This window comes from Lampris incognitus, chromosome 17 (genome assembly GCF_029633865.1).
Source record: "Lampris incognitus isolate fLamInc1 chromosome 17, fLamInc1.hap2, whole genome shotgun sequence".
NCBI classification, from domain to species: domain Eukaryota; kingdom Metazoa; phylum Chordata; class Actinopteri; order Lampriformes; family Lampridae; genus Lampris; species Lampris incognitus.
The window spans coordinates 38,979,217-39,006,333 of record NC_079227.1 but is presented as its reverse complement, the minus strand read 5'-3'; the positions used below and the strand labels follow the sequence as shown (position 1 = coordinate 39,006,333).

Here is a 27,117-nt window from a genome sequence, read left to right as displayed (position 1 = left end):
CACAAGACAGAGAATCATTAAACATATCAAGTAAAATTATAGACAATTTGTTAGAAAATGTTTCAGAAAACTCTATTGGGTACCCATCCGGGCCAGGCGTTTAACCACTTTACATCGCCATTATTGCGTTAATGATTTCTGTCTGTTGTAGTGGGAGTTCAGTCTCAGTCCTATGACTTGCATTGATAGAAGGAGCCTGGAGATAATTAAAAAAAAATTCCATATCAATACTGTCACTTGTTGCTTCTGACGTATATAGGTTTGAGTAATATGAGGCGAATGTTTTATTAATTTCTTCTGGGTTAATAGTTAACTCCCCATTTGGTTTCCTAGTTTGTGGGATCTGTTGAGCAACCGCTTGGCACTTAAGCTGGTGTGCTAAGAGACGACCAGCCTTTTCACTATGCTCATAGACGAATCCATGTGATTTTAGTAAGAGTCGTTCTGTCTTTCTAGTTGATAACAAGTTATATTGGGTTTGGAGGTCGTGCTTCCTTTTAAAGAGCTCAGGGGATGGGGCAGTAGAGTACAGAGCATCCACTGTATCTATAGATTTAATGAGCTGGTCCAATTAAGCCTTTGCATCTTATTGAATCTAGCTGAATATGGCAATCTCGCCCCTGATTACAGCTTTCAATGTTTCCCAAAGCATCGATGGGGAAATATCTTTTTTATTGAATTCGATAAAGTCATCAATTTTTTTAGATATCAATACACAAAAGGCTTTATCAGCCAATAAAGTTTTTTCTAATTTCCAAGGAGAGTGTTCCAAATTGTTAAGAGGAAATGTGATATCTAGTAACACAGGGGCATGATCTGATTCGATTATAGTCATATATTCAGTTTTAGTGACATAGGGGAGAAGCGTTCTATCAATGAAGAAATAGTCTATTCTACTATACGATTGATGAACTGGGGAAAAGAAGAAGGGTTGATTTTGAGGAAATAAGGAACGCCAAGGGTCGACACCTCCTATCTGATCCATAAAGAGTGACAGTAATTTGGCCATTTTTGAAAGGGTTGTGGATTTAGGATTAGAACGGTCTAGTACTGGATTAATTACAAAGTTCAGATCACCACCAAAGATCAATTGTTGTGAGTTCAAATCTGGTATTAATGACATGACTCTTTCTATAAATTTATCATCATCCCAATTTGGGGCGTAAAAATTAACCAAAATGACAGGTTCGTGGAGAAGGAACCCAGACACCATAACATAGCATCCCTGTGGATCTGAAATAACAGTGGATGCACTGAACTGAATTTTTTTATGTAATACAACCTTACTCTTTCAACAAAGAAGGCTACCAGCAATCAAATATTAAGAGTTTATCATACTCAAGGAAAAAAATAAATTAAAGATTGAACCGAACAACATCTGTAGGCCAGGTGAACAATCAATATATGTATGAAGGCACCACCTATGATGGTAATACAAAAAAGAAAAGAAAAGAGAGAAAAAAGAAGAAAAAAGGGGGTAGGCGACGTCTCTATAATGAGTAAGCTGAACAGAAATGAGTTAACGTAGCCCAGCAATAATACAGCGAGTGACCGTATCTTCAGTCCCAGGGCTGTTGAGGGGGTGAGTTCAAACGGTAAACATAGCCCTACCCATTTTCAAAGCAGTCCAGGTAATCAACAGTCTCCAACCAGTGTGGTTCAAAACAGCCGTTTTGCTGGCCTACTTTTTAATCTATCTTCTGATCATAAAACTTCTGAGCTTCATCAGGGGAGTCAAAGGTGTGCGAGTCGTCTCCGTACATCACACGCAGCCGAGCCGGGTACAGCAGGTGGAACCGCACGTTGTTTTGGTACAGAGCTTGTCTGATGTCATTAAATGCGGCTCGCTTTTTAGCGATTCCCGTGCTGAGGTCTTGATAAACCCTTATAACTGCTCCTTGGTACTTCAGCTTGTGGATCCTGGCCCAGCGCAATGCAGCTTCCTTCTGCTGGAATCTGGAAAAGCAAACTAGGAATGTGTGGGGGGATGTTCCTCGGCCGGATTTGAAGGTCGGGGTCCGGTGTGCTCTCTCCAGCTCAGGCGGTGCAGAAAAGACATCAGGACCCATTATTTGCATCAGCATCTCCAACATGAACTTCACCGGATCTTTACCGTCCTCACTACCTTCAGGAATGTTCAGTACATGGAGATTGGCCCTCCAAGATTGGCTCTCGAGGTTGTCGATTCGGTCCTGCAGAGACAGGTTTGGGTTCGGAGCGTTTTGATGGTGGACTCAGCTGCAGTTGAACGTTCAAAGTTGTCACTGGTTACAGACTCCACAGAGGTAAGGCGCTTTTGGAACAAGTTCACTGTCGCCTGCAAGGAGTCCAGTGAGGCTTGCAGGGGTTTAGTGGACTCTTGGATCAGGGAAGAAACATCATCCCTAAGTGACCTCCTCTGCTTTTCGAATTCTGCAGACAGATGATCCATGGAAATGAGCATATCAGCTGTGGTATCTCCGGTTTCTGTCACTTTCGAAGGGTTGTTAGCAAATGCTGCTAGCTTCTCGGCTGCGTTCTTGGAAACGTTAGCATACGCACGGTTAGCATTAGCTGGAGTTTTGTCGACGCTACTTGCTGGTTTGGCGCGTTTACAGTGGCTCATTTCACAAGATATCGCTAAAGTAAGTCTTACGAGGCCTTATTTGTCAAAGTCTCAAAGGAAAAGCTAGGTAAAACAAGTTTTGTTAAAAAGTAGGCTGGGAGCCCTCAGCCATGCGTCCTCTACCTACATCGCATAACCAGAAGTCTCTCTGCTGTTTTTAACCCACGCTACCTCTCTCTAGAGTTTTTAACCTGCGCTACCACTGTCTAGTTTTTAACCCACGCTACCACTCTCTGCTGCTTTTAACCTGCGCTACCACTGTCTAGTTTTTAACCCACGCTACCTCTCTCTGCTGCTTTTAACCTGCGCTACCTCTCTCTAGAGTTTTTAACCTGCGCTACCACTGTCTAGTTTTTAACCCACGTTACCTCTCTCTACAGTTTTTAACCCGCGCTACCCTTCCCTACAGTTTTTAACCCACACTACCCTTCTCTACAGTTAACCCGCACTACCCTTCTCTACAATTTCAAACCCGCACTACCCTTCTCCAGTTAACCCGCATTACCTCTCTCTACTGTTTTACCCCACGCTACCTCTCTACAGTTTTTAACCCATGCTACCTCTCTCTACAGTTTTTAACCTGTGCTACCTCTCTCTACAGTTTTCAACCTGCGCTACCTCTCTACAGGTTTTAACCGGCGCTACCTCTCTCTCTACAGTTTTTAACCCGCGCTACCTCTCTACAGTTTTTACCCTGCGCTACCTCTCTCTACAGTTTTTAACCCGCGCTACCTCTACAGTTTTTAACCCGCACTACCTCTCTACAGTTTTTAACCCGCGCTACCTCTCTACAGTTTTTAACCTGCGCTACCTCTCTCTACAGTTTTTAACCTGCGCTACCTCTCTACAGTTTTCAACCTGCGCTACCTCTCTACAGGTTTTAACCGGCGCTACCTCTCTCGCTACAGTTTTTAACCCGCAATACCCTTCTCTACAGTTAACCCGCACTACCCTTCTCTACAATTTTTAACCCGCACTACCCTTCTCCACAGTTAACCCGCATTACCTCTCTCTACTGTTTTAACCCACACTGCCTCTCTGCAGTTTTCACCCGCACTGCCTCTCTCTGCTGTTTTAAACCCGCGCTGCCTCTCTCTCTGCTGCTTTTAACCTGCGCTACCTCTTTCTACAGTTTTAACCTGCGCTACCTCTCTCTACTGTTTTTAACCTGCGCTACCTCTCTACAGTTTTTAACCCGCGCTACCTCTCTACAGTTTTTAACCCGCGCTACCTCTCTCTACAGTTTTCAACCTGCGCTACCTCTCTACAGTTTTTAACCCGCGCTACCTCTACAGTTTTTAACCCGGCTACCTCTCTACAATTTTTAACCTGCGCTACCTCTCTACAGTTTTTAACCGGCGCTACCTCTCTCTACAGTTTTCAACCTGCGCTACCTCTCTACAGTTTTCAACCTGCGCTACCTCTCTACAGTTTTCAACCTGCGCTACCTCTCTCTACAGTTTTCAACCTGCGCTACCTCTCTACAGTTTTTAACCCACGCTACCTCTGCAGTTTTTAACCCGTGCTACCTCTCTAGTTTTTAACCTGCGCTAACTCTCTCTACAGTTTTCAACCTGCGCTACCTCTCTACAGGTTTTAACCCGCGCTACCTCTCTCTCTAGTTTTTAACCCGCGCTACCTCTCTACAGTTCTTAACCCGCGCTACCTCTCTCTAGTTTTCAACCTGCGCTACATCTCTACAGTTTTTAACCCGCGCTACCTCTCTCTACAGTTTTTAACCTGCGCTACCTCTCTCTACAGTTTTCAACCTGCGCTACCTCTCTGCAGTTTTTAACTCACGCTACCTCTCTACAGTTTTTAACCCGCGCTACCTCTCTACAGTTTTTAACCTGCACTACCTCTCTCTACAGTTTTCAACCCGCGCTACCTCTCTACAGTTTTTAACCCGCGCTACCTCTCTACAGTTTTTAACCTGCGCTACCTCTCTCTACAGTTTTTAACCCGCGCTACCTCTCTACAGTTTTTAACCTGCGCTACCTCTCTACAGTTTTCAACCTGCGCTACCTCTCTACAGGTTTTAACCGGCGCTACCTCTCTCTCTACAGTTTTTAACCCGCACTACCCTTCTCCACAGTTAACCCGCATTACCTCTCTCTACTGTTTTAACCCACACTGCCTCTCTGCTGTTTTAAACCCGCGCTGCCTCTCTCTCTGCTGCTTTTAACCCGCACTACCTCTCTCTACAGTTTTAACCTGCGCTACCTCTCTACAGTTTTTAACCTGCGCTACCTCTCTCTACAGTTTTTAACCCGCGCTACCTCTACAGTTTTTAACCCGCACTACCTCTCTACAGTTTTTAACCCGCGCTACCTCTCTACAGTTTTTAACCTGCGCTACCTCTCTACAGTTTTTAACCTGCGCTACCTCTCTCTACAGTTTTTAACCCGCGCTACCTCTACAGTTTTTAACCCGCACTACCTCTCTACAGTTTTTAACCCGCGCTACCTCTCTACAGTTTTTAACCTGCGCTACCTCTCTACAGTTTTAACCTGCGCTACCTCTCTACAGTTTTTAACCTGCGCTACCTCTCTCTACAGTTTTTAACCCGCGCTACCTCTACAGTTTTTAACCCGCACTACCTCTCTACAGTTTTTAACCCGCGCTACCTCTCTACAGTTTTTAACCTGCGCTACCTCTCTACAGTTTTTAACCTGCGCTACCTCTCTCTACAGTTTTTAACCCGCGCTACCTCTACAGTTTTTAACCCGCACTACCTCTCTACAGTTTTTAACCCGCGCTACCTCTCTACAGTTTTTAACCTGCGCTACCTCTCTCTACAGTTTTTAACCGGCGCTACCTCTCTACAGTTTTCAACCTGCGCTACCTCTCTACAGGTTTTAACCGGCGCTACCTCTCTCTCTACAGTTTTTAACCCGCACTACCCTTCTCCACAGTTAACCCGCATTACCTCTCTCTACTGTTTTACCCCGCGCTACCTCTCTACAGTTTTTAACCCGCGCTACCTCTCTCTACAGTTTTTAACCTGTGCTACCTCTCTCTACAGTTTTCAACCTGCGCTACCTCTCTACAGGTTTTAACCGGCGCTACCTCTCTCTCTACAGTTTTTAACCCGCGCTACCTCTCTACAGTTTTTAACCTGCGCTACCTCTCTCTCTACAGTTTTTAACCCGCGCTACCTCTCTACAGTTTTTAACCTGCGCTACCTCTCTCTACAGTTTTTAACCCGCGCTACCTCTCTACAGTTTTTAACCTGCGCTACCTCTCTACAGTTTTTAACCTGCGCTACCTCTCTACAGTTTTCAACCTGCGCTACCTCTCTACAGGTTTCAACCGGCGCTACCTCTCTCTCTACAGTTTTTAACCCGCACTACCCTTCTCCACAGTTAACCCGCATTACCTCTCTCTACTGTTTTACCCCACGCTACCTCTCTACAGTTTTTAACCTGCGCTACCTCTCTCTACAGTTTTTAACCTGTGCTACCTCTCTCTACAGTTTTTAACCTGCGCTACCTCTCTACAGGTTTTAACCGGCGCTACCTCTCTCTCTACAGTTTTTAACCTGCGCTACCTCTCTACAGTTTTTAACCTGCGCTACCTCTCTCTCTACAGTTTTTAACCCGCGCTACCTCTCTACAGTTTTTAACCTGCGCTACCTCTCTCTACAGTTTTTAACCCGCGCTACCTCTCTACAGTTTTTAACCTGCGCTACCTCTCTACAGTTTTTAACCTGCGCTACCTCTCTACAGTTTTTAACCTGCGCTACCTCTCTACAGTTTTCAACCTGCGCTACCTCTCTACAGGTTTTAACCGGCGCTACCTCTCTCTCTACAGTTTTTAACCCGCACTACCCTTCTCCACAGTTAACCCGCATTACCTCTCTCTACTGTTTTAACCCACACTGCCTCTCTGCTGTTTTAAACCCGCGCTGCCTCTCTCTCTGCTGCTTTTAACCCGCACTACCTCTCTCTACAGTTTTAACCTGCGCTACCTCTCTCTACTGTTTTTAACCCGCACTACCTCTCTCTAGTTATTAACCTGCGCTACCTCTCTCTACAGTTTTTAACCTGCGCTACCTCTCTCTGCTGTTTTTAACCCTCGCTACCTGTCTGTATAGTTTTTAATCCACGCTACCTGTCTCTAGTTTTTAACCCGCGCTACCTCTCTCTACAGTTTTCAACTGCGCTACCTCTCTACAGTTTTTAACCCGCGCTACCTCTCTACAGTTTTTAACCCCCGCTACCTCTCTCCAGTTTTCAACCTGCGCTACCTCTCTACAGTTTTTAACCCGCGCTACCTCTGTACAGTTTTTAACCCGGCTACCTCTCTACAGTTTTTAACCTGCGCTACCTCTCTACAGTTTTCAACCTGCGCTACCTCTCTCTACAGTTTTCAACCTGCGCTACCTCTCTACAGTTTTTAACCCACGCTACCTCTGCAGTTTTTAGCCCGTGCTACCTCTCTACAGTTTTTAACCTGCGCTACCTCTCTACAGTTTTTAACCTGCGCTACCTCTCTCTACAGTTTTCAACCTGCGCTACCTCTCTACAGGTTTTAACCCGCGCTACCTCTCTCTCTACAGTTTTTAACCCGCGCTACCTCTCTACAGTTCTTAACCCGCGCTACCGCTCTCTACAGTTTTCAACCCGCGCTACCTCTCTACAGTTTTTAACCCGCGCTACCTCTCTCTAGAGTTTTCAACCTGCGCTATATCTCTACAGTTTTTAACCCGCACTACCTCTCTCTACAGTTTTTAACCTGCGCTACCTCTCTCTACAGTTTTCAACCTGCGCTACCTCTCTGCAGTTTTTAACCCACGCTACCTCTCTACAGTTTTTAACCCGCGCTACCTCTCTACAGTTTTTAACCTGCGCTACCTCTCTCTACAGTTTTCAACCTGCGCTACCTCTCTAATTTTTAATCGGCGCTACCTCTCTCCAGTTTTTAGCCTGCGCTACCTCTCTACAGTTTTTAACCTGCGCTACCTCTCTCTAGTTTTTAACCTGCACTAGCTTTCTCTAGTTTTTAACCCACGCTACCTCTCTCTGCTGTTTTTAACTTGCGCTACCTCTCTCTACAGTTTTTAACCCACGCTACCTCTCTACAGTTTTTAACCCGCGCTACGTCTCTCTACAGTTTCTAACCTGTGCTACCTCTCTCTACAGTTTTCAACCTGCGTTACCTCTCTACAGGTTTTAACCGGCGCTACCTCTCTCTCTGCAGTTTTTAACCAGCGCTACCTCTCTCTACAGTTTTTAACCTGCGCTACCTCTCTCTACAGTTTTTAACCCGCGCTACCTCTCTACAGTTTTTAACCCGGGCTACCTCTCTACAGTTTTTAACCCGCGCTACCTCTCTCTACAGTTTTTAACCCGCGCTACCTCTCTCTACAGTTTTTAACCTGCGCTACCTCTCTACAGGTTTTAACCGGCGCTACCTCTCTCTCTACAGTTTTTAACCTGCGCTACCTCTCTACAGTTTTTAACCCGCGCTACCTCTCTCTAGTTTTTAACCCGCGCTACCTCTCTCTACAGTTTTTAACCCGCGCTACCTCTCTCTACAGTTTTCAACCTGCGCTACCTCTCTAATTTTTAATCGGCGCTACCTCTCTCTACAGTTTTCAACCTGCGCTACCTCTCTAATTTTTAATCGGCGCTACCTCTCTCTACAGTTTTCAACCTGTGCTACCTCTCTAATTTTTAATCGGCGCTACCTCTTTCTACATTTTTTAACCTGCGCTACCTCTCTCCACAGTTTTTAACCTGCGCTACCTCTCTACAGTTTTTAACCTGCGCTACCTCTCTCTAGTATTTAACCTGCGCTACCTCTCTCTAGTTTTTAACCTGCACTAGCTCTCTCTAGTTTTTAACCCACGCTACCTCTCTCTGCTGTTTTTACCTGCACTGCCTCTCTCTGCTGTTTTTAACCCGCGCAACCTCTAGTTAGTTATTAACCCACGCTACCTCTTTCTAGTTTTTAACCCACGCTACCTCTCTACAGTTTTTAACCTGTGCTACCTCTGCTGTTTTTAAACCACACTAGCTCTATCTACAGTTTTTAACCCACGCTACCTCTCTCTGTAGTTGTTAACCCACGCTACTTCTCTCTAGTTTTTAACCCGCGCTACGTCTCTCTACAGTTTTTAACCTGCGCTACGTCTCTCTACAGTTTTTTTATAAATTTATTTCTGATTATTCCCTTTTTTTCTCCCAATTTAGTGGCCAATCGATCCCTATTTTAGTTCAAACACCCACCCTCGTACTGCATGTGTTCGCCAACTGCATCTCTCCGGCCGGCAGTCTCGAAGGAGACGCCTCCCCACATCCGTGACAAGGCGAATCCAGACTGAACCACTGCTTTTTCCGACACACACAGAGACACATTCATGTGATGAAAACAAACCGACTCTGCCCCCCCCCCCCCCCGAAGACAGCGTTGCCAATTATTGCTGCTTCGTCGAGTCCGGCCATAGTCGGATCTGACGAGACCAGGGCACGAACCCCGGTCCCCAGTGGGCAACTGCATCGACACAAAGACGATGCTTAGACCGCTACACCACCACGGACCCATCTCTCTGCTGTTTTTAACCCACGCTATCTCTCTGCTGTTTTCGCTGCTCTATCTGAGACAAACACATCAAACCAGTCTCGACTGTGCAAGGCTAAGTGGAAGAGACATTTCAGGGAACAGCAGAGCATTTACATTTTTAGGGTGTTACTTAGAATGTGACAATGTAGATGGTTACTCACAAATGGTCTTTCATAATTTTGCCAAGATAGTTATTCAAAATCTGAGCTCTAAATCATTTTACAAGTAGCTGTTATTACTTGCAAGTTTGGGATAGCTCATGTTGGACCTGAAGTCTTAAAATATATAGAAAGCAGTTTCTTAACTAAGATCTCAAAATTGGATCGTTTAGTTTTGATTTTCCTGTGCAGAAATATGTTCTGTAAAAGACATTAAGATGAAAGAGAAGATGACCCATAAACTACGCACACCCACACACACCCACACCCACACAGCTGTGTGCCTACCCTTCTGAGGGACGCCTCTGGGTTAACAACAGCAGCGGGGCTCTCAGGGTGAACCCACTTGGCAGAGGGTGGCAGGTTCAGTCCTGGAGGGTAAGAGGAGGCTGTTCCATTGGGGTACTGCCACAGGATGGGGTACAGGCCTAGCCCAGCTGCCCCGCTGTGGGACTGGGCCAAGAGAGACGGTGGAGGGGGGCCTTGACCCTGTGAAATAGAGGACATTCTTTTTCTACAAGATATGATGAAAATATACTTACTAATGAAAAGAAAAGAAAACTACGGGGCTCAAGTCAGATGCAGAGATGATTTGTAAAGGGAGCGTAGAAAGTGGACAGCGCCTCCTGTTTCTGTGTTGCCATGCATTTGTTTAAATTCATTGGTGAAGGGAAACCACTTTGTCCATCTGGTTTAGGCCTGTTTACAGTACATTTTTGTATCAATCAATAAATTGATCAATTTATTAATCAATAAATCAATCAATTGGTTATTAATCAATCAATTGGTCAATCAATCAACAGGATGTCTGTTTCAGATCTATTTTTTGTGTCCATGAGTGAAGAGTTGACAAACATAAGGAAGAACTTGTTCAAAATACTCAAATTACCAGACATACAAACCCTGAATAATTCTTCCAATCTGTGTGAAACCTGATTAGGCAGACTATAGCAAACAGCACCAGAGCACCAACACGCTGTTTGCACAGCAGCACAGTGAGGGGTGCATGTCATCTTTTGTGGTTGCTTTGAGAATTACACGGTTTCTTTTTGTCTGGTTTATGAATTGCCCAGTGAGTGTTTCATCAGAGTGATTGTTATCTGGGTTTGTTAAACTGTGTGCTCTCCCTCACGCCTCTCGGCGCTCAGCCGTCCAATCATTTAACCTCAGTGACGTTGTTGGTCACCTGATCCATGGGCCCAATTGTGTCAAACATGATCACTCAGCCAGTCGATCAGTGACATCCACGTTTTTAGGGCTGGCCCGTTGGTCTGGTCCAGCCAAAACACATACATTGTGCACTATTACATACCAGTTAACAATAGATAGAGCGGCGTCCGGGTAGCGTAGCGGTCTATTCTGTTGCCTACCAACACGGGGATCACCAGTTTGAATCCCTGTGTTACTGACGGCTTAGTCGGGCGTCCCTACAGACACAGTTGGCCGTGTCTGCGGGTGGGAAGCCGGATGTGGGTATGTGTCCTGGTCGCTGCACTAGCTCCTCCTCTGGTTGGTCGGGGCGCCTGTTCGGGGGGGGGGGGACTGGGGGGGAATAGCGTGATCCTCCCATGCGCTACGTCCCCCTGGTGAAACTCCTCACTGTCAGGTGAAAAGAAGTGGCTGGTGACTCCACATGTATGGGAAGAGGCATGTGGGAACATGCAGCCCTCCCCGGATCAGCAGAGGGGAGGGCTGATCCGGGACAGCTCGGATCAGTGGGGTGATTGGCCAAGTACAACGGGAGGAAAACGGGTGAAAAAGCCCCCCCCCCGCCAAATAAAATGATAGACATGATTGTAGTTAGGAGATACCAGCTGCAGCTTGCTCATATGCAAATAAAGAAAACCCTCTGATTCTTCTTCTTCAGATAAAGAATTGCAGTTAACAAAAAAAAAAAACGGCACAGTACCGCCACTAACTGATCTGTTGTAGTAATGAGAACTTCCTGTTTACAATCGCACCCCTCTCTTTGACGGCCAGCTCCTTGCCACTGCTTTGACTTGAGCCGTTGGGAAAAAAGTATGAATTACTTTGCTTTCTGAGGTGGTCAGACAATGCTCCATATGACCCCTGTGCAGACCTGTCTGCCTACACACCCTGGGTTACTTATGTTACAGCTATCCCAGAACTTAGATCATAACAGTCGCTGAAAAGATATGTATACACACACACACACACACACACACACACACATACATGTTTTTTTCTAGCTTTTTCTCCCCTATTTTACCTGGCCAATCACCCCGGTCTCTGCTCCACCCGCTCTGCTGATCCGGGGAGGGCTGCAGACTACCACATGCCTCCTCCCATACATGTGGAGTCACCAGCTGCTTTTCACCTGATAGTGAGGAGTTTCACCAGGGGGACGTAGCGCGTGGGAGGATCACGCTATCCCCCCAGTTCCCCCTCCCCCCTGAACAGGCGCCCCGACCAACCAGAGGAGGCGCTAGTGTAGTGACCAGGACGCATACCCACATCCGGCTTCCCACCGGCAGACACGGCCAAATGTGTCTGTAGGGACGCCCGACCAAGCCGGAGGTAACATGGGGATTCGAACTGCCAACCCCCATGCTGGCAGACAATGGAATAGACCGCTACGCTGCCCGGGCCCCAAAAAAATGTATAGAATTTTTCACACATGGAACGCCGCCTACGGTACAGTTTCACACTTTCTGGATGGAAGTGGGGACAAAGCCCAACCCAATAGCGGCTGTTATGGTGTAGCTTCTTAAACCCTAAGTCAGTGTTTCTCAACCGGGGGTCCGCGGACCCCTAGTGGTCCGTGGTGTAATTGCAAGGGGTCCATGAAAATAAAATATCTTTTAAAAAAAAAGATCCTATGACATTTATAGAAATAGGATTATTTTACTCAAATGTGACTGAGACCTTTATCTACCTAAACTGTAAAGGGTAACAGGACTTTTTTCTCTAATTACATCTGTTTCACAAGTGTAATTTATTGTATTTTAATTTTGTTAAAAGTTACTGCATAACAATTATGTTGTTACATATATCTGAAAGTTACTGAATACATATTCTGTTTTGTTACATATATCTGAAAGTTACTGCATAAGAATTCTGTGTTGTTACATATATCTGAAAGTTACTGAATACATATTCTGTGTTGTTACATATATCTGAAAGTTACTGAATACATATTCTGTTTTGTTACATATAGTATCTGAAAGTTACTGAATACATATTCTGTGTTGTTACATATATCTGAAAGTTACTGAATACATATTCTGTGTTGTTACATATATCTGAAAGTTACTGAATACATATTCTGTTTTGTTACATATATCTGAAAGTTACTGAATACATATTCTGTTTTGTTACATATATCTGAAAGTTACTGAGGACATATTCTGTTTAGTTACATATATCTGAAAGTTACTGAATACATATTCTGTTTTGTTACATATATCTGAAAGTTACTGAAGACATATTCTGTTTTGTTACATATATCTGAAAGTTACTGAATACATATTCTGTGTTGTTACATATATCTGAAAGTTACTGAATACATATTCTGTTTTGTTACATATATCTGAAAGTTACTGAATACATATTCTGTTTTGTTACATATATCTGAAAGTTACTGAATACATATTCTGTGTTGTTACATATATCTGAAAGTTACTGAATACATATTCTGTTTTGTTACATATATCTGAAAGTTACTGAATACATATTCTGTTTTGTTACATATATCTGAAAGTTACTGAAGACATATTCTGTTTTGTTACATATATCTGAAAGTTACTGAGGACATATTCTGTTTTGTTACATGTATCTGAAAGTTACTGAATACATATTCTGTTTTGTTACATATATCTGAAAGTTACTGCATAAGAATTCTGTTTTGTTAACTATATCTAAGTTACAACTGAAAGCTCTTATTTTTGCCCCAAAGAGTGAATAAATGCTATAATGCAATTTAAAATGCAGTTTCTACTGTTTCTATCAAATTGCAACCCCCCTCCCCCAGGATCAGGTGGAGGGGTCCTCAGGGTAGATCAAAAATACGCAGGGGGTCCAGGACCCCAAAAAGGTTGAGAACCACTGCCCTAAGTGACCAAAGTGATGATAACCAGGCCTACAGACAAACCAAACAACATCGCCATCTACAGAGCCCCACACCGTCACCAGTGGGGCTAAAACTTAACTGATCTGGCTGTTAATGTTCACTTTGCTGTGTAGTCAACATCTTTCATGTACCGTATCAAAGGAATCTGAAAATATGCTAGAGGAAAAAAAAAACTGGCCTAACATCAGAATAAGGCAGTGAAACCTTCCTCCTGAAATTAGAGGAGGAGGAAGTTTATCTGTGGCAACATCCTGTCATCACGGCACAAGTTCTCACAAGTGTGTTATATCCGACACGTTGCCGTTTCACATTTTATTCAAATCTAATGGTTTTCGTGGAACATGAGGTTATAACAGGAACAACTACACTGGCAGGTTATATCAGTGATAACGTGGTATAAAACAGCAAACAAATACTGCAAGATTTAGAAAACATTTGAGGTTTCAGTTTCCATGAAGGCATTAAGGAAATATTATGGAAACAATAAGGAAATATATATTTCTTTTAATTTAGTTCTGATTTTCCCTTTTTTCTCCCAATTTAGCGGCCAATCGATCCCTATTTTTGTTCAAACACCCACCTTCGTACTGCATGCGTTCGCCAACTGCATCTCTCCGGCCGGCAGTCTCGAAGGAGTCGCCTCGCCACTTCCGTGACAAGGGGACTCCAGGCCGAACCACTGCTTTTTCCAACACACACAGAGACGCATTCACGTGACGAACACAAGCCGACTCCGCCCCCCTCCCGAAGACAGCGTTGCCAATTATTGCTGCTTCATCGAGTCCGGCCATAGTCGGATCTGACGAGACCGGGGCGCGAACCCCGGTCCCCAGTGGGCAACTGCATCGACACAAAGCCGATGCTTAGACCGCTACACCACCGCGGACCCACAATAAGGAAATATTAAGGAAATATTATGGAAATATTAAGGAAATAGGGCGCTTGTTGGAAGCATTTGGGGATGATGTGTTTTGCATTTTGTCATTTTCATAACGTGTATAAATTAGTTTTCACACCTGTAGGAACGGCTGCTGGTGAGCAGCTGCTGGGTGGCTGTGAGCCAGAGCGAGGTGTCCCAGTCCCCCGGGGGAGTCCAGTCGAGGGTGAGCTCCCAGAAGAGTGGCAGCTGATGGGGGAGGCATGGTTGGAAGCACGCCCGGTGTCAGAAGGTGGGGAAGTGCTGAAGTGGGTGGAGGGGGAAGGAGATGGGAGGCTGTGTGGGGATGGGAACCAGGGGTCAGGCAAGGAGAATGGGGGGAGGGGGAGTGGAGGGGGTGAAGATGGGGGTGGAGGTATGCAGACACATGATTGGAGGACACTGTTGCAACACCAGCGGCGTTCTCGGCATCAGAGCAGACCAGTGCAGGGTCTCGGTAGATGGTAAAGGTCTCATTCTTATCTATGATAAGTGGGCTCTTGGTACTGTTGCTGTTTGCTCCATTAGAGCCACTGTTACAGGCTTCTGAGCGAGCCGGTACTGGCTTGAAACCAGAACGAGGAGCTTCCAGTGGTTCTGGCTTCGTGGCCAAACGGGCTGATGGAGCTGGAGATGAATCTGAGTATTTGGGAATTTTGTGTTTTGAGACCTCAGGGGAGGTGTTGGGTTTAGGTTTGGACACATCCAGGAGGCCTGAATGGAGCTTGGGTTTATGGAGATCAGCTGAGAGAGAGGCTGTGCTTGTATTAGGGTAGGATAAGTTCTGAGGGGTTTGGGGGTGCTGGGTTTTTTGTTTAAAAGTGTCTAGGAGGGGTGGGGCTAGGTTTGAATTTGGACTGGAGCTTATTTTGGACTTCGCCAGATCAGGAGGGGGATTTGAGCTCATCTTGTTGGGCAGTAGTTGCTGCTGCTGTTTTCTCATGTCTTCTGTTAAAGAATGGCTCTTAATGCCAGACAGGATCGATGGGTAGTGTTGTGGTGGTGGTGGTGTGTGTTGGTGATGATGGTGGAGATTATGACGGGATGCCTTCTCTTTCTCTGGTAGTGCTACACTCTCAGCCGCTGATGTCACAGGCCTACAAAAAAGGCAGAAGGTTAAAATATACCCATAACTATCTGTCTATATATATTAAGATGTAGGAAAAAAACTTTAATATATAGCAGAACAGGCCTGTTTCGTGTGTCACGCACTCATCAGCTGCCAGTGTGGTTAAACAACAAAGAAAACACACACAGCCAATAAATACTACGTTGCCCCACGCCACGCCCCTAGTTACAGTGCACAGCAACCAATGGGAGGATAGAAAACATTTGAAAAATAACACCAGAAACATTACAACCAATGGGGGAGGGACTGGAGCTGGTTTTGAAAAAGCAAGGACTTAAAAGAGCCGGGACACTGCTGTAAAAGCATACATTTAAATACATAAATACATCCATCCATTATCTTAACCGCTTATCCTGCTCTCAGGGTCGCGGAATGCTGGAGCCTATCCCAGTAGTCATTGGGCGGCAGGCGGGGAGACACCCTGGACAGGCCGCCAGGCCATCACAGGGCGAACACACGCGCACACACACACACACACACACACACAGACGTACATTTATATATATATAAACAATATAAACCTATCCGTCTATCTGTCTGTCTATCTATCTATCCACACATAGACTATAGACATTCTCTACATTTATCATTCATATTACAAAAAACCATATTAGGTATATAATAACAGAAAATATGTGCACCGTAACTGAAGCAACCACATTTAAATGGCCAGCGTCCTGTAAGTGTGGTGCCAGCTGACGTCAAAATACACACTGTTTAAACTAAAATCAGTGCCTATTAGGTCCACTTTGCCAAATGTAAGTTCTGCCAAGCCAGCCTGGCTTGCAGCCATTCTATCAATGTCGAGAGGAACCATGGCAGACTCCGACACACTGGCATACCTTGAGAGGAGGAGACAAGCCAAGCTAGCCCACAAGAGGAGGCCCGGTATTGCCTCCCTGGCCTATCCAGCGCGATGAAGATGTGACTCCATTTGGCAAAGTATAAAACCATTAATAATAAGCCTAAAATGCGACTAAGCCATGAGTTAGTTCACATGTGTTTTCTGCAAACTGAGCTGAGGCCTTTACTCTGTGTTTTAAACGGAAACATGTTTAAGGTGAATCCGCAGGACTTGAGTTAGGCTGTCTAGTTAGAACACATTACAAATGTACAAAATCAGCCACAATTTTTTCCAGAAAAGGTGTGCAGGTATATATATATATATATATATATATATATATATATATATATATATATATATATATATATAAAAGACAATTTATGTTTAAAGTGTACTATGCCATGTTTCTGGTTTAGTTATATTACCTGATGACCTCAGAGTGGGCGAACTCTATCTTGCTGCTGAGGCTTCGAGCCGATGACATACCGCCTCCCATCATGCCCTGCTGCTGCATTGCAGATTCGACATCTGGCCTGCGGCTCCCCTCTGATGAAGAAGGAGAAGGGGGGACTGGGGGAGAAGAGACCGGAGAGGGGTTGAGGGGGAGATATGGGGACAGAGCAGTGGACTCTGCATTCTGGGAGGCCAGGAGCGCCGAAACGGCCTCAGAACTCTCCCGGTGAACCGTAGCCTGGGCATCCTCTGTGATGTCAATTACACTGTTGCCATGGAGATGGGAGGATGGTGGTGTGTGGGAGCGGGATGTTGCTAGAGAGCAGATGGGGAAAAAAATGACACTGTTGCAAAATACGCTGTTGTTTCATTAATGCATATGCTTTTTTTTTTTTTTACATAAACATGTCAAACCTTGCGACACCACTATATACTGCATGTATCAGAATCAGAATACTTTATTCATCCCCGAGGGGAAATTGGGTAATATACACTATCAGTGTGTCTTACGCACAACATTGTTATAAGACAATTTTCAGTTGCCCTTGGAAATCTATATGAAGGTATGTGACAGTAAATTTGAAACTTACTACATGGGGATATACTGTATTATATTGCTAAAACTACATCAGATATTTTTCAAGCCCCCCTTCACACCTTTCACAGTGCTCTTGATGCTCTCCATGATACAGCCTTGGACAGTGTCGGCCATTTGAGGTGCCTGTTGTCTTGGAGACCGTGTGATTTGCGTTAATGCTGCGACTTCCTCTTGTTCCTTCGTCGTTGGGGTGCCCACCTCTCTTACAATGTTCCGTTTGCTCTCTTCCGCTGCTTGAATTTCCACCCATGGGGACAGCCGACCAATGAGAGAGGAGGCATCATCGACCTTAGAGCACTGCATCAACGTGACAGGCTTCTTGTCCTCTTCCATTTTGGAAAGGCCTCCTGCTTTTATCTCACTGCTGCGAGTCTTTAACTCATTTTCCGAGTTGGGCTCTGATGAGGAGGAGGAAGAGGAGGAGGAGGAAGATGAAGAGGAGGAAGAAGAGGAGGAGCAGGAGGAGTGGACAGTTGTCTTATTGTGCGGGTTTTCTGAGTCACTGCTCTCTGATAAGTCAGAAGTAATGTCCGTCTTCAGACGTTTTAGCCCTGCCTTTTTGTCATCCTCCTCGACCTTCCTACGTTTGTTGATGATCTGCTTGGCCTTGGACTTGGAGTCTGTGAGAGAAAAAAAGGTAACAAGAGTGTTAACAGTGTTAGGAATATCATCATGCAACTACTTAAATGCCATTTGTTTAGACCAGGGATGGTCTAAGGAACTTGACAGAGTGTTCAAGGTGTTGCCCTGGCCTCCAAATTCTCCAAATCTCAGTCCGATTGAGCATCTGTGAGATGTGCTGGACCAACAAGTCCGATCCACGGCAGCTCCACCTAGCAACTTACAGGACTAAAGGATCTACTGCTGATGTTTTGGTACCCGATACCACAGGACACCTTTGGGGGTCTTGTAGAGTCCAAGCCTTGGCGGGTCGGCATTGTTTTGGTGGCACATAGAGGACCAACATCATATTGGGCAGGTTGTCATAATGTTTTGGCTCGTCAGTGTATGACCCAGTAAGACTTATTTCTGTAATACTTTGTGATAATGTTTTTTAGCAATAAACAAATGATACTGGTTGGTTTATATGTTTTGAGAATGAATATGCTTTCAAAATGACAGATTCACAGTATAAGACTTATCTGTCTTGGAGTATGTAGTTATTGTAGACTTGTCTCTCTTGGACTATGTAGTTATTGTAGACTTGTCTCTTGGACTATGTAGCTATTGTAGACTTGTCTCTTGGAGTATGTAGTTATTGTAGACTTGTCTCTCTTGGAGTATGTAGTTATGGTATACTTGTCTCTCTTGGGAGTATGTAGTTATTGTAGACTTGTCTCTCTTGGAGTATGTAGTTATTGTAGACTTGTCTCTCTTGGGAGTATGTAGCTATTGTAGACTTGTCTCTTGGAGTATGTAGTTATTGTAGACTTGTCTCTCTTGGGAGTATGTAGTTATTGTAGACTTGTCTCTCTTGGAGTATGTAGTTATTGTAGACTTGTCTCTCTTGGGAGTATGTAGCTATTGTAGACTTGTCTCTTGGAGTATGTAGTTATTGTAGACTTGTCTCTCTTGGGAGTATGTAGTTATTGTAGACTTGTCTCTTGGAGTATGTAGCTATTGTAGACTTGTCTCTCTTGGGAGTATGTAGCTATTGTAGACTTGTCTCTTGAAGTATGTAGTTATTGTACACTTGTCTCTCTTGGGAGCATGTAGTTATTGTAGACTTGTCTCTCTTGGGAGCATGTAGTTATTGTAGACTTGTCTCTCTTGGGAGCATGTAGTTATTGTAGACTTGTCTCTCTTGGGAGTATGTAGTTATTGTAGACTTGTCTCTCTTGGAGTATGTAGTTATTGACTATTGTGCCTGCAGACTTGTGCCATAACAATGCGCTGCTAAATGGTGTGCTTTTGGATTAACGGGGAGAATCAAATGTCTAGCCTGTCTACTGTTAACTCACACTGCACACTATTATAATATTATCAGTGGTGTGTATAATCCTCTACACCTTTGGGATGCTCTGGACCAGAAAAGGTGTCCTGTTGGCCCTCTAGGGGCTAGCGTCACAACAGAAATTATGATCCACCACCAATGGCACTTGGACACTTCCATACTTTTATTGGACTTGACAAATAGAGGGACACTGAAGTTCCCACATAAGACATAAATCGATATAATAATCAGATTGGTGTGGTCTAACCTCTCACTGTGAGGTCCTCCCTCCTTTCCTTGTCTTCCTCAGGAACACTACTGTCAGATCCTTTTCTCCTGGATGAACGAGAGCTGCGCTGCTCCCTTTGCTCCCGCCCTCCTCCACCAGGGGACTGGTACAGCTGGCTGGCGGGCTGCTGGCCCTGCTGAAAAAGGCTCTGCTGCTGGGAGGCCAACATCCCCTGAGAGCCTTTGGGGGTTGGGCCTGATGAGGTCATGACAGGGCGAGGGCTGTTAGCTTGGGCTCTTGTGTAGTGACCCTGTAAACAGACAGACAATCTCCAGATCAAATGACTTGGCAGCACTGACCAATTAACTGCTACAGCTGCTACTACCGTTAATAATGGCAAAAATAAAAACACAACAATATTTTACAGTATATATAACATGAAATAAAGGAAAACTGAACATCCTATAGCTTGGACCAATAAGCTATACAGGACAACTAAGGGTAAAAACGTGGCAGATTCTGAGCAATACTGATTACAAAGTGTGCCCATAGTGGCAATTCAACATGTCCACTTGGCCACTTCAAAAAAAATCTTCACAAACACAAATATCTCAATAGGCAACATGATAGCTGATGTAGAATGACGATGGTTTTTTTCCGTGATATATTGCTGCACCTTCTAGATCTTTGCACAATACCAAATTCTGCAAATGCAGGTGAAAATCAGGATCTTTCACAAGATCCAGTTTCAACGTTCCCTTACTCGTATTTGTTGCTTGTGTAGTTGGCAATGTAGAAATTCAAAATCCCGAACAAGACAAGAAACCTTTCAGCCACTGGTGAGACGCCACCTTCTCCTACACTGGAGGTCTAGCAAAACCCCCTCCAGCGCTCGGTGGCTCAGGGGCACCACGTCCTCTCTTAAGCTGGAGAAGTTCACATACGCAGTGAGAGGTACCGTGGATAACTTCTATGGCAGATGTCAACCCTTCTAGATGTTTTTACCTCCTTCAATCTCTGTATCCTGACTGATGCCCCCCCCCCCTTTTTCTGTTCTTTTTTTATTTTATTTTTTATGGTTGTTCTGGTTGGGTTGCTTTATTAATTGATTTGCTTGCTTCATAAATGTGTTGTTTTTTTGTTTGCCGATTCTATAAAATGTTCAAACAAAAAACACACACGCACACACACATATATATATATATATATATATATATATACATGTATACATATATATAAAAAAAAATAAAGAAAGAAAGCTTTCGATTGATAAAGATCAGTTGTACTGTTGCGTTAGCCGCAGGTTGCTGTCTGAGTTCAGCTCCTCCAGGGGACCGACCGGCTGGTTAAGTTGAGTTTCACACAGAGTGCGGTCCACTGACTGAACTGATCTGAATGAGGTTAGCCACGTGTAAACAATGTAGACCACTGACACAGCAACACGACACAATATATAGGACTCACAACCACACAATATACACAACTCACAACTACACAATATACACAAGGCTCAAGATTTTTCAGTTTTTATCTTTCAAAGCCATCCAGCATGCCGGATTTCGCCACAAGAGGACACTGTAACATAACCTCACACGAAAAGGAACAACTTCTGGAGCCATGGAAACATAAAATCCGGGTGAAAATCAGTTTCAAAATCTGGGTGTTCTTTGGTGAAAATCTGTAAAAACCGAAAACACTAAGCCTTGAATATACACAACTCGCAACTACAAGATATATAGAACTCACAACCACAAAATATATAGAACTAACAACCACACAATATATAGAACTCACCACCACAAAACATACAGAACTCACAACCACAACATATATAGAACTCACAACCACACAATATATAGAACTCACCACCACACAACATACAGAACTCACAACCACAACATATATAGAACTTACAACCACACAATATATAGAACTTACAACCACACAGTATACAGAACTCACAACAACACAGTATACAGAACTCACCACCACAAAACATATATAGAACTCACAACCACAACATATACAGAACTCACAACCACACAATTTATAGCGCTCACAACCACACAATATATAGAACTCACAACCACAACATATACAGAACTCACAACCACCCAATATATAGCACTCACAACCACACAATATATAGAACTTACAACCACACAATATATAGAACTCACAACCACACAATATATAGAACTCACAACCACAACATATACAGAACTCACAACCACCCAATATATAGCACTCACAACCACACAATATATAGAACTCACAATCACAACATATACACAACTCACAATCACAACATATACACAACTCACAACCACACAATATATAGCACTCAAAACCACACAATACATAGAACTCACAATCACAACATATACACAACTCACAACCACAACATATATAGAACTCACAACCACACAATATATAGGACTCACAACCACACAATATATAGAACTCACAACCACACAATATATAGGACTCACAACCACACAATATATAGGACTCACAACATATAGAACTCACAACCACACAATATATAGAACTCACAATCACAACATATACACAACTCACAACCACAACATATATAGAACTCACAACCACAAAATATATAGAACTCACAATCACACAATATATATAGAACTCACAACCACACAATATATATAGAACTCACAACCACACAACATATAGAACTCACAACCACACAATATATAGAACTCACAACCACAAAACATATACAGAACTCACACCTACACAACTGACCGAAATAAATAAAAACCTTAAAACTGAAAACTGACTGGTACACGGGGTTTTTGTACTCCCTAAGGAAACTTACAACAAGAGTTGCTGTGGCATGTTATCTGTGAGCCTTCTAGGAAAGTGGATGAATTGTGTCCATGTATTCTTCCATAGACGTTGGCATAAAAAAACCATTTTACTACATCTGAAGGGGAGTTGTTATTCACTGAAACAGCAGATAGCTGGTCTGCAATATTAAATAGAATAACACACAGTTTGCTTATATTTACTTTCTCTATTCGTTTGCTACACCAGTTGGTGTACAGAACACAGTTATAACATGTGAATTAACTGTTCAGTTCTGAGTAAACCAGGGTTCCTGTTTTAATTCAAGTGGTGTTCCAACGTAAACCTCAGTGAGCTAGCTGGGAGGCCATCTGAGCTACGGCGTTATGGGCTTTGCTACACAGAGCTGAACTAATATTCCAACAAACTGGTACTTTCTGCTTCATATCTCTGAGTAGATCAAACGGAAAATAATACTAGCTGCCCAAGTTACCCGCAGTGATGTCTGTCATGGACCTGTTCTGGATTCTCTTAATCTGGAAATCATGCCTTTATAACACAACAACAATTAGAATGGTTCAACAATATTATTTACTTTAAATGATTGTGTCTCATTGAAGTTGGGTTCTTCCTATTAAAGCCATGCCTATAGCAAAAAAAAAAAAAATCTATATATATATATATATATAAAGATATAAAGCCAAATGGGTCAGAAAGTTATTGGCTGTCACTCAAGTCATGTCAAAGTGAGGATACTGAGTATTTATTAGAATGAGTATTGATTAGAATTGGGGTTCCAGAAAAGGAAAAATAATCACTGAATATGTATAAATTGAGGTCATAAGGAGTGCTTGATTTATGTAACCTTCTCCTGATGGGGTAAATTTTAACATGCCAGTCTACGGATCTTTTTTTTCTTCTTCTTCTTTTTAGTTTTTAGATCCAAATTGTGTTTGCTAGAGCATTGTGATTTCATGGGGAAAGCAGACTCTATTATTATTGTTATTATTATTCTTTTGCAGCTGGGCTGATATCAGGCTCTTATCAGGATCACCAGTCCTGTTTTTGTTGCCTCTGATTTGAATGAGAATTGCTAACAAAGCTAAACTGCAGCTTCTTGGTCCATGGAGGTGCTGTTCCAGACCCCTGGTTTCATCGTTATGAGGTGCTTGTTACCATGGTCCATGGAGATGCTGTTCCAGACCCCTGGTTTCACCGTTATGAGGTGCTTGTTACCATGGTCCATTGAGATGCTGTTCCAGACCCCTGGTTTCACCGTTATGAGGTGCTTGTTACCATGGTCCATGGAGGTGCCGTTCCACACCCCTGGTTTCACCGTTATGTTACCATGGTCCATGGAGAAGCTGTTCCAGACCCCTGGTTTCACCGTTATGAGGTGCTTGTTACCATGGTCCATTGAGAAGCTGTTCCAGACCCCTGGTTTCACCGTTATGAGGTGCTTGTTACCATGGTCCATTGAGATGCTGTTCCAGACCCCTGGTTTCACCGTTATGAGGTGCTTGTTACCATGGTCCATGGAGGTGCCGTTCCACACCCCTGGTTTCACCGTTATGTTACCATGGTCCATGGAGAAGCTGTTCCAGACCCCTGGTTTCACCGTTACGCGGTGGTTGTCACCATGGTCCATGGAGGTGCTATTCCAGACCCCTGGTTTCACCATTATGAGGTGCTTGTTACCATGGTCCATGGAGGTGCTGTTCCAGACCCCTGGTTTCACCATTATGAGGTGCTTGTTACCATGGTCCATGGAGATGCTGTTCCAGACCCCTGGTTTCACCGTTATGAGGCCCTTGTTACCATGGTCCACGGAAGTGCTGCTCCAGACCCCTGGTTTCACCATTATGAGGTGCTTATTACCATGGTCCATGGAGGTGCTGTTCCAGACCCCTGGTTTCACCGTTATGAGGTCCTTGTTACCATGGTCCATGGAAATGCTGCTCCAGACCCCTGGTTTCACCATTATGAGGTGCTTGTTACCGTGGTCCATGGAGGTGCTGTTCCAGACCCCTGGTTTCACCGTTATGAGGTCCTTGTTACCATGGTCCATGGAGGTGCTGCTCCAGACCCCTGATTTCACCATTATGAGGTGCCTGTTACCATGGTCCATGGAGGTGCTGTTCCAGACCCCTGGTTTCACCGTTATGCAGTAGTTGTTACCATGGTCAATGGAGGTGCTGTTCCAGACCCCTGGTTTCACCATTATGAGGTGCTTGTTACCATGGTCCATGGGGGTGCTGTTCCAGACCCCTGGTTACACTGTTATGAGGTGCTTGGTAGAGAATTCACAATATTACATGCGTTCCTTTAAATCAAGCACAGCCCAATGAGGCTGCAGATTATATTCAGTGTTTCCTACATCTGCATCCATCTGGATGGTGTGGCTTTGGAAAGATTAAGAGGTTTCGGGGGCTGGTGTGGGTGTGGGGGGGGGGTACCTGAGTGTTGCCAGTGGTCCCGCCGGGTCTCCCTCCCGCCATCTTTAATGTGTCAACAGCAACAAAAATAATAAACAAGAGAGAAAAACAACAAAATGAAACAGAGAATACATGACAAGCAGAGATTCTATTAATGACTGAGGGACCAGCAATGATTGGCTGATTTATAACTAATTTCTTCTATCCTCTGAATTCCTTTAAGCATCATTTTACATTCCTGACTGAATAAAAGCCAAGCCTCAGCATCAAGAATGCCAAACGGCTTTCTCAGAATGCACACAGATGTGTTCTATACACCCACATGAGGGGAACCCAATGATGGACCACTTCAAGGTGTTTGGGGGTGTGTTGGGATGTGTGCTTACTTTAAGCCTCCTACAGACTGTGCCATTTCAGCAGTCCTATAAGTTTACTGCAAGTCACACTTTGTGATATGGATCTAATAAACCTGGGTCCAACATCAAGTTTGATGTATGTAGACTGTACGATGATAACGTCGACAGGCTACGACACAAGTCCATAAAAACGTCATCAGCATGTGCGCCGCATCAGCGTGTCATCAAGCTATGCCGCTGGTAGAGCAACATGACGCCAAGCAGGAATCGAGTCCTTTCAATAGTCGCCGCGGCTTGTTTTGTTGCTGGTTTTGTTGAATCAATGGCATTTGGGTTACAGTGTGTTTGTTTGTGTTTAGCGCCAGCAAAGATTGTGCGTGGCGTTGATCAGTGCATCGTGTCGTGCTGCATTTCTATTGGTTGGTCAGTAGACGTAGGTCATGGCAGTAGTCACATTGTGAGATGGTCATCCTTCATTTCTGACACTGTCAGACTTTTGTCCCAGGTTATCTTCGGTCACAAGACTGTAATAATGGCTGTCTTTGAACCTGTCTCACAGTGCGACGTAGGACAACCGTTTTGGAGCCACGACCAAAGATATCGCCACGTTTAGTCATCTTTCATCTGAGACGGCTCACATCACACAGTCTGCAGGAGGCTTTAGCGGTAAAGCAAACTGAAAAACACAGAACTTTACTTTGAGGCTACCTCTACTAACAACCACACACACACCTACTCATCAAGACAAGTGACCAACAACATCTGTCAGGTCTTCACTGTGAGTAAGCATTATACTTGCCCAGGAGTGACTGCCTGATTTGAAACGGTTAAATTAATGTTCCACATTAAGAAAAGGATTTTTTTTTCATATTGTGGATCATTTGGTACTGAAATCCTTCATGAAAGAAAAAAAAAACTTGGGAATTTGGTCAGACAATATGAGGACCTTTGAAGACAGATGTACAGACGCACCAATGTGGGATGAGAACAACCTGGTCATGAAACTGTATAGATACAGACAAATAAATGAAGATAAATCCGCCAATCCATTAGATGGTAGAGAAAACACAAGGGACACGGTAGTACCATAAGAAAACATAAGGGACTTACTAGTGCCATAAGAAAACATAAGGGACACAGTAGTACCACAGGAACTAGGGTGACAGTTTAGCGGCACCAACAGGCAACAGCATGTATGTGCATGTGCACTGTTATAGTGCATAGTATGCATATGTGCAGGCAAATAAGCATTTGTGTATATATCCTCAAATTTGTGTTTAGTAACTTCTCAAATGTGAGGCGTGTGTACATGCACATGTGAAATCATGCCAATATCCCTTTTCAAGTGTGAAAGCCAGCATTAACATATACCAGCATACATGTGCCTCACTCTTACAGGTATGTCTTTCTGCATGCCCAATAGTCCAGGTAAGGAAATCACAGAAAGGTGAATCAGTTCATCTGGGCACATTCGGTGGGAGAAACGTTTCATCATCATCTAAGTGACCTCTTTAGTCTCACCTGACTGCATGGTTCCATATGCAAAGAGGTGTGACCATTAACTAGGGTTACAATGGCCATGTGTACTATTCACAGAGGATCGAGGAATAGTTGCAATCACAGCATTGTAAGATGGTGACAGATGTACACTATCGTTCAAAAGTTTGGGATCACCCAAACAATTTTGTGTTTTCCATGAAAAGTCACACTTATTCACCACCCTATGTTGTGAAATGAATAGAAAATAGAGTCAAGACATTGACAAGGTTAGAAATAATGATTTGTATTTGAAATAAGATTTTTTTTACATCAAACTTTGCTTTCGTCAAAGAATCCTCCATTTGCAGCAATTACAGCATTGCAGACCTTTGGCATTCTAGCTGTTAATTTGTTGAGGTAATCTGGAGAAATTGCACCCCACGCTTCCAGAAGCAGCTCCCACAAGTTGGATTGGTTGGATGGGCACTTCTTGCGTACCATACGGTCAAGCTGC

The 27,117-nt window shown here is 43.9% G+C and overlaps 1 protein-coding gene across 2 annotated transcripts in view; it reads right to left on the bottom strand.

Annotated features, from left to right (window-relative positions):
• The window catches only part of jmjd1cb (jumonji domain containing 1Cb), a 336,498-nt gene that overhangs the window by 58,505 nt on the left and 250,876 nt on the right, over positions 1-27,117 (bottom strand). For both annotated transcript variants that reach the window (XM_056296610.1, XM_056296611.1), the window contains 6 exons: positions 24,790-24,831; positions 19,562-19,832; positions 17,420-17,980; positions 16,735-17,077; positions 14,437-15,433; positions 9,619-9,819 (listed from right to left, as the gene is read on the bottom strand). In XM_056296610.1, coding sequence (XP_056152585.1) covers positions 9,619-9,819; positions 14,437-15,433; positions 16,735-17,077; positions 17,420-17,980; positions 19,562-19,832; positions 24,790-24,831 — 2,415 coding nt within the window. The remainder of the gene's footprint in view (positions 1-9,618; positions 9,820-14,436; positions 15,434-16,734; positions 17,078-17,419; positions 17,981-19,561; positions 19,833-24,789; positions 24,832-27,117) is intronic.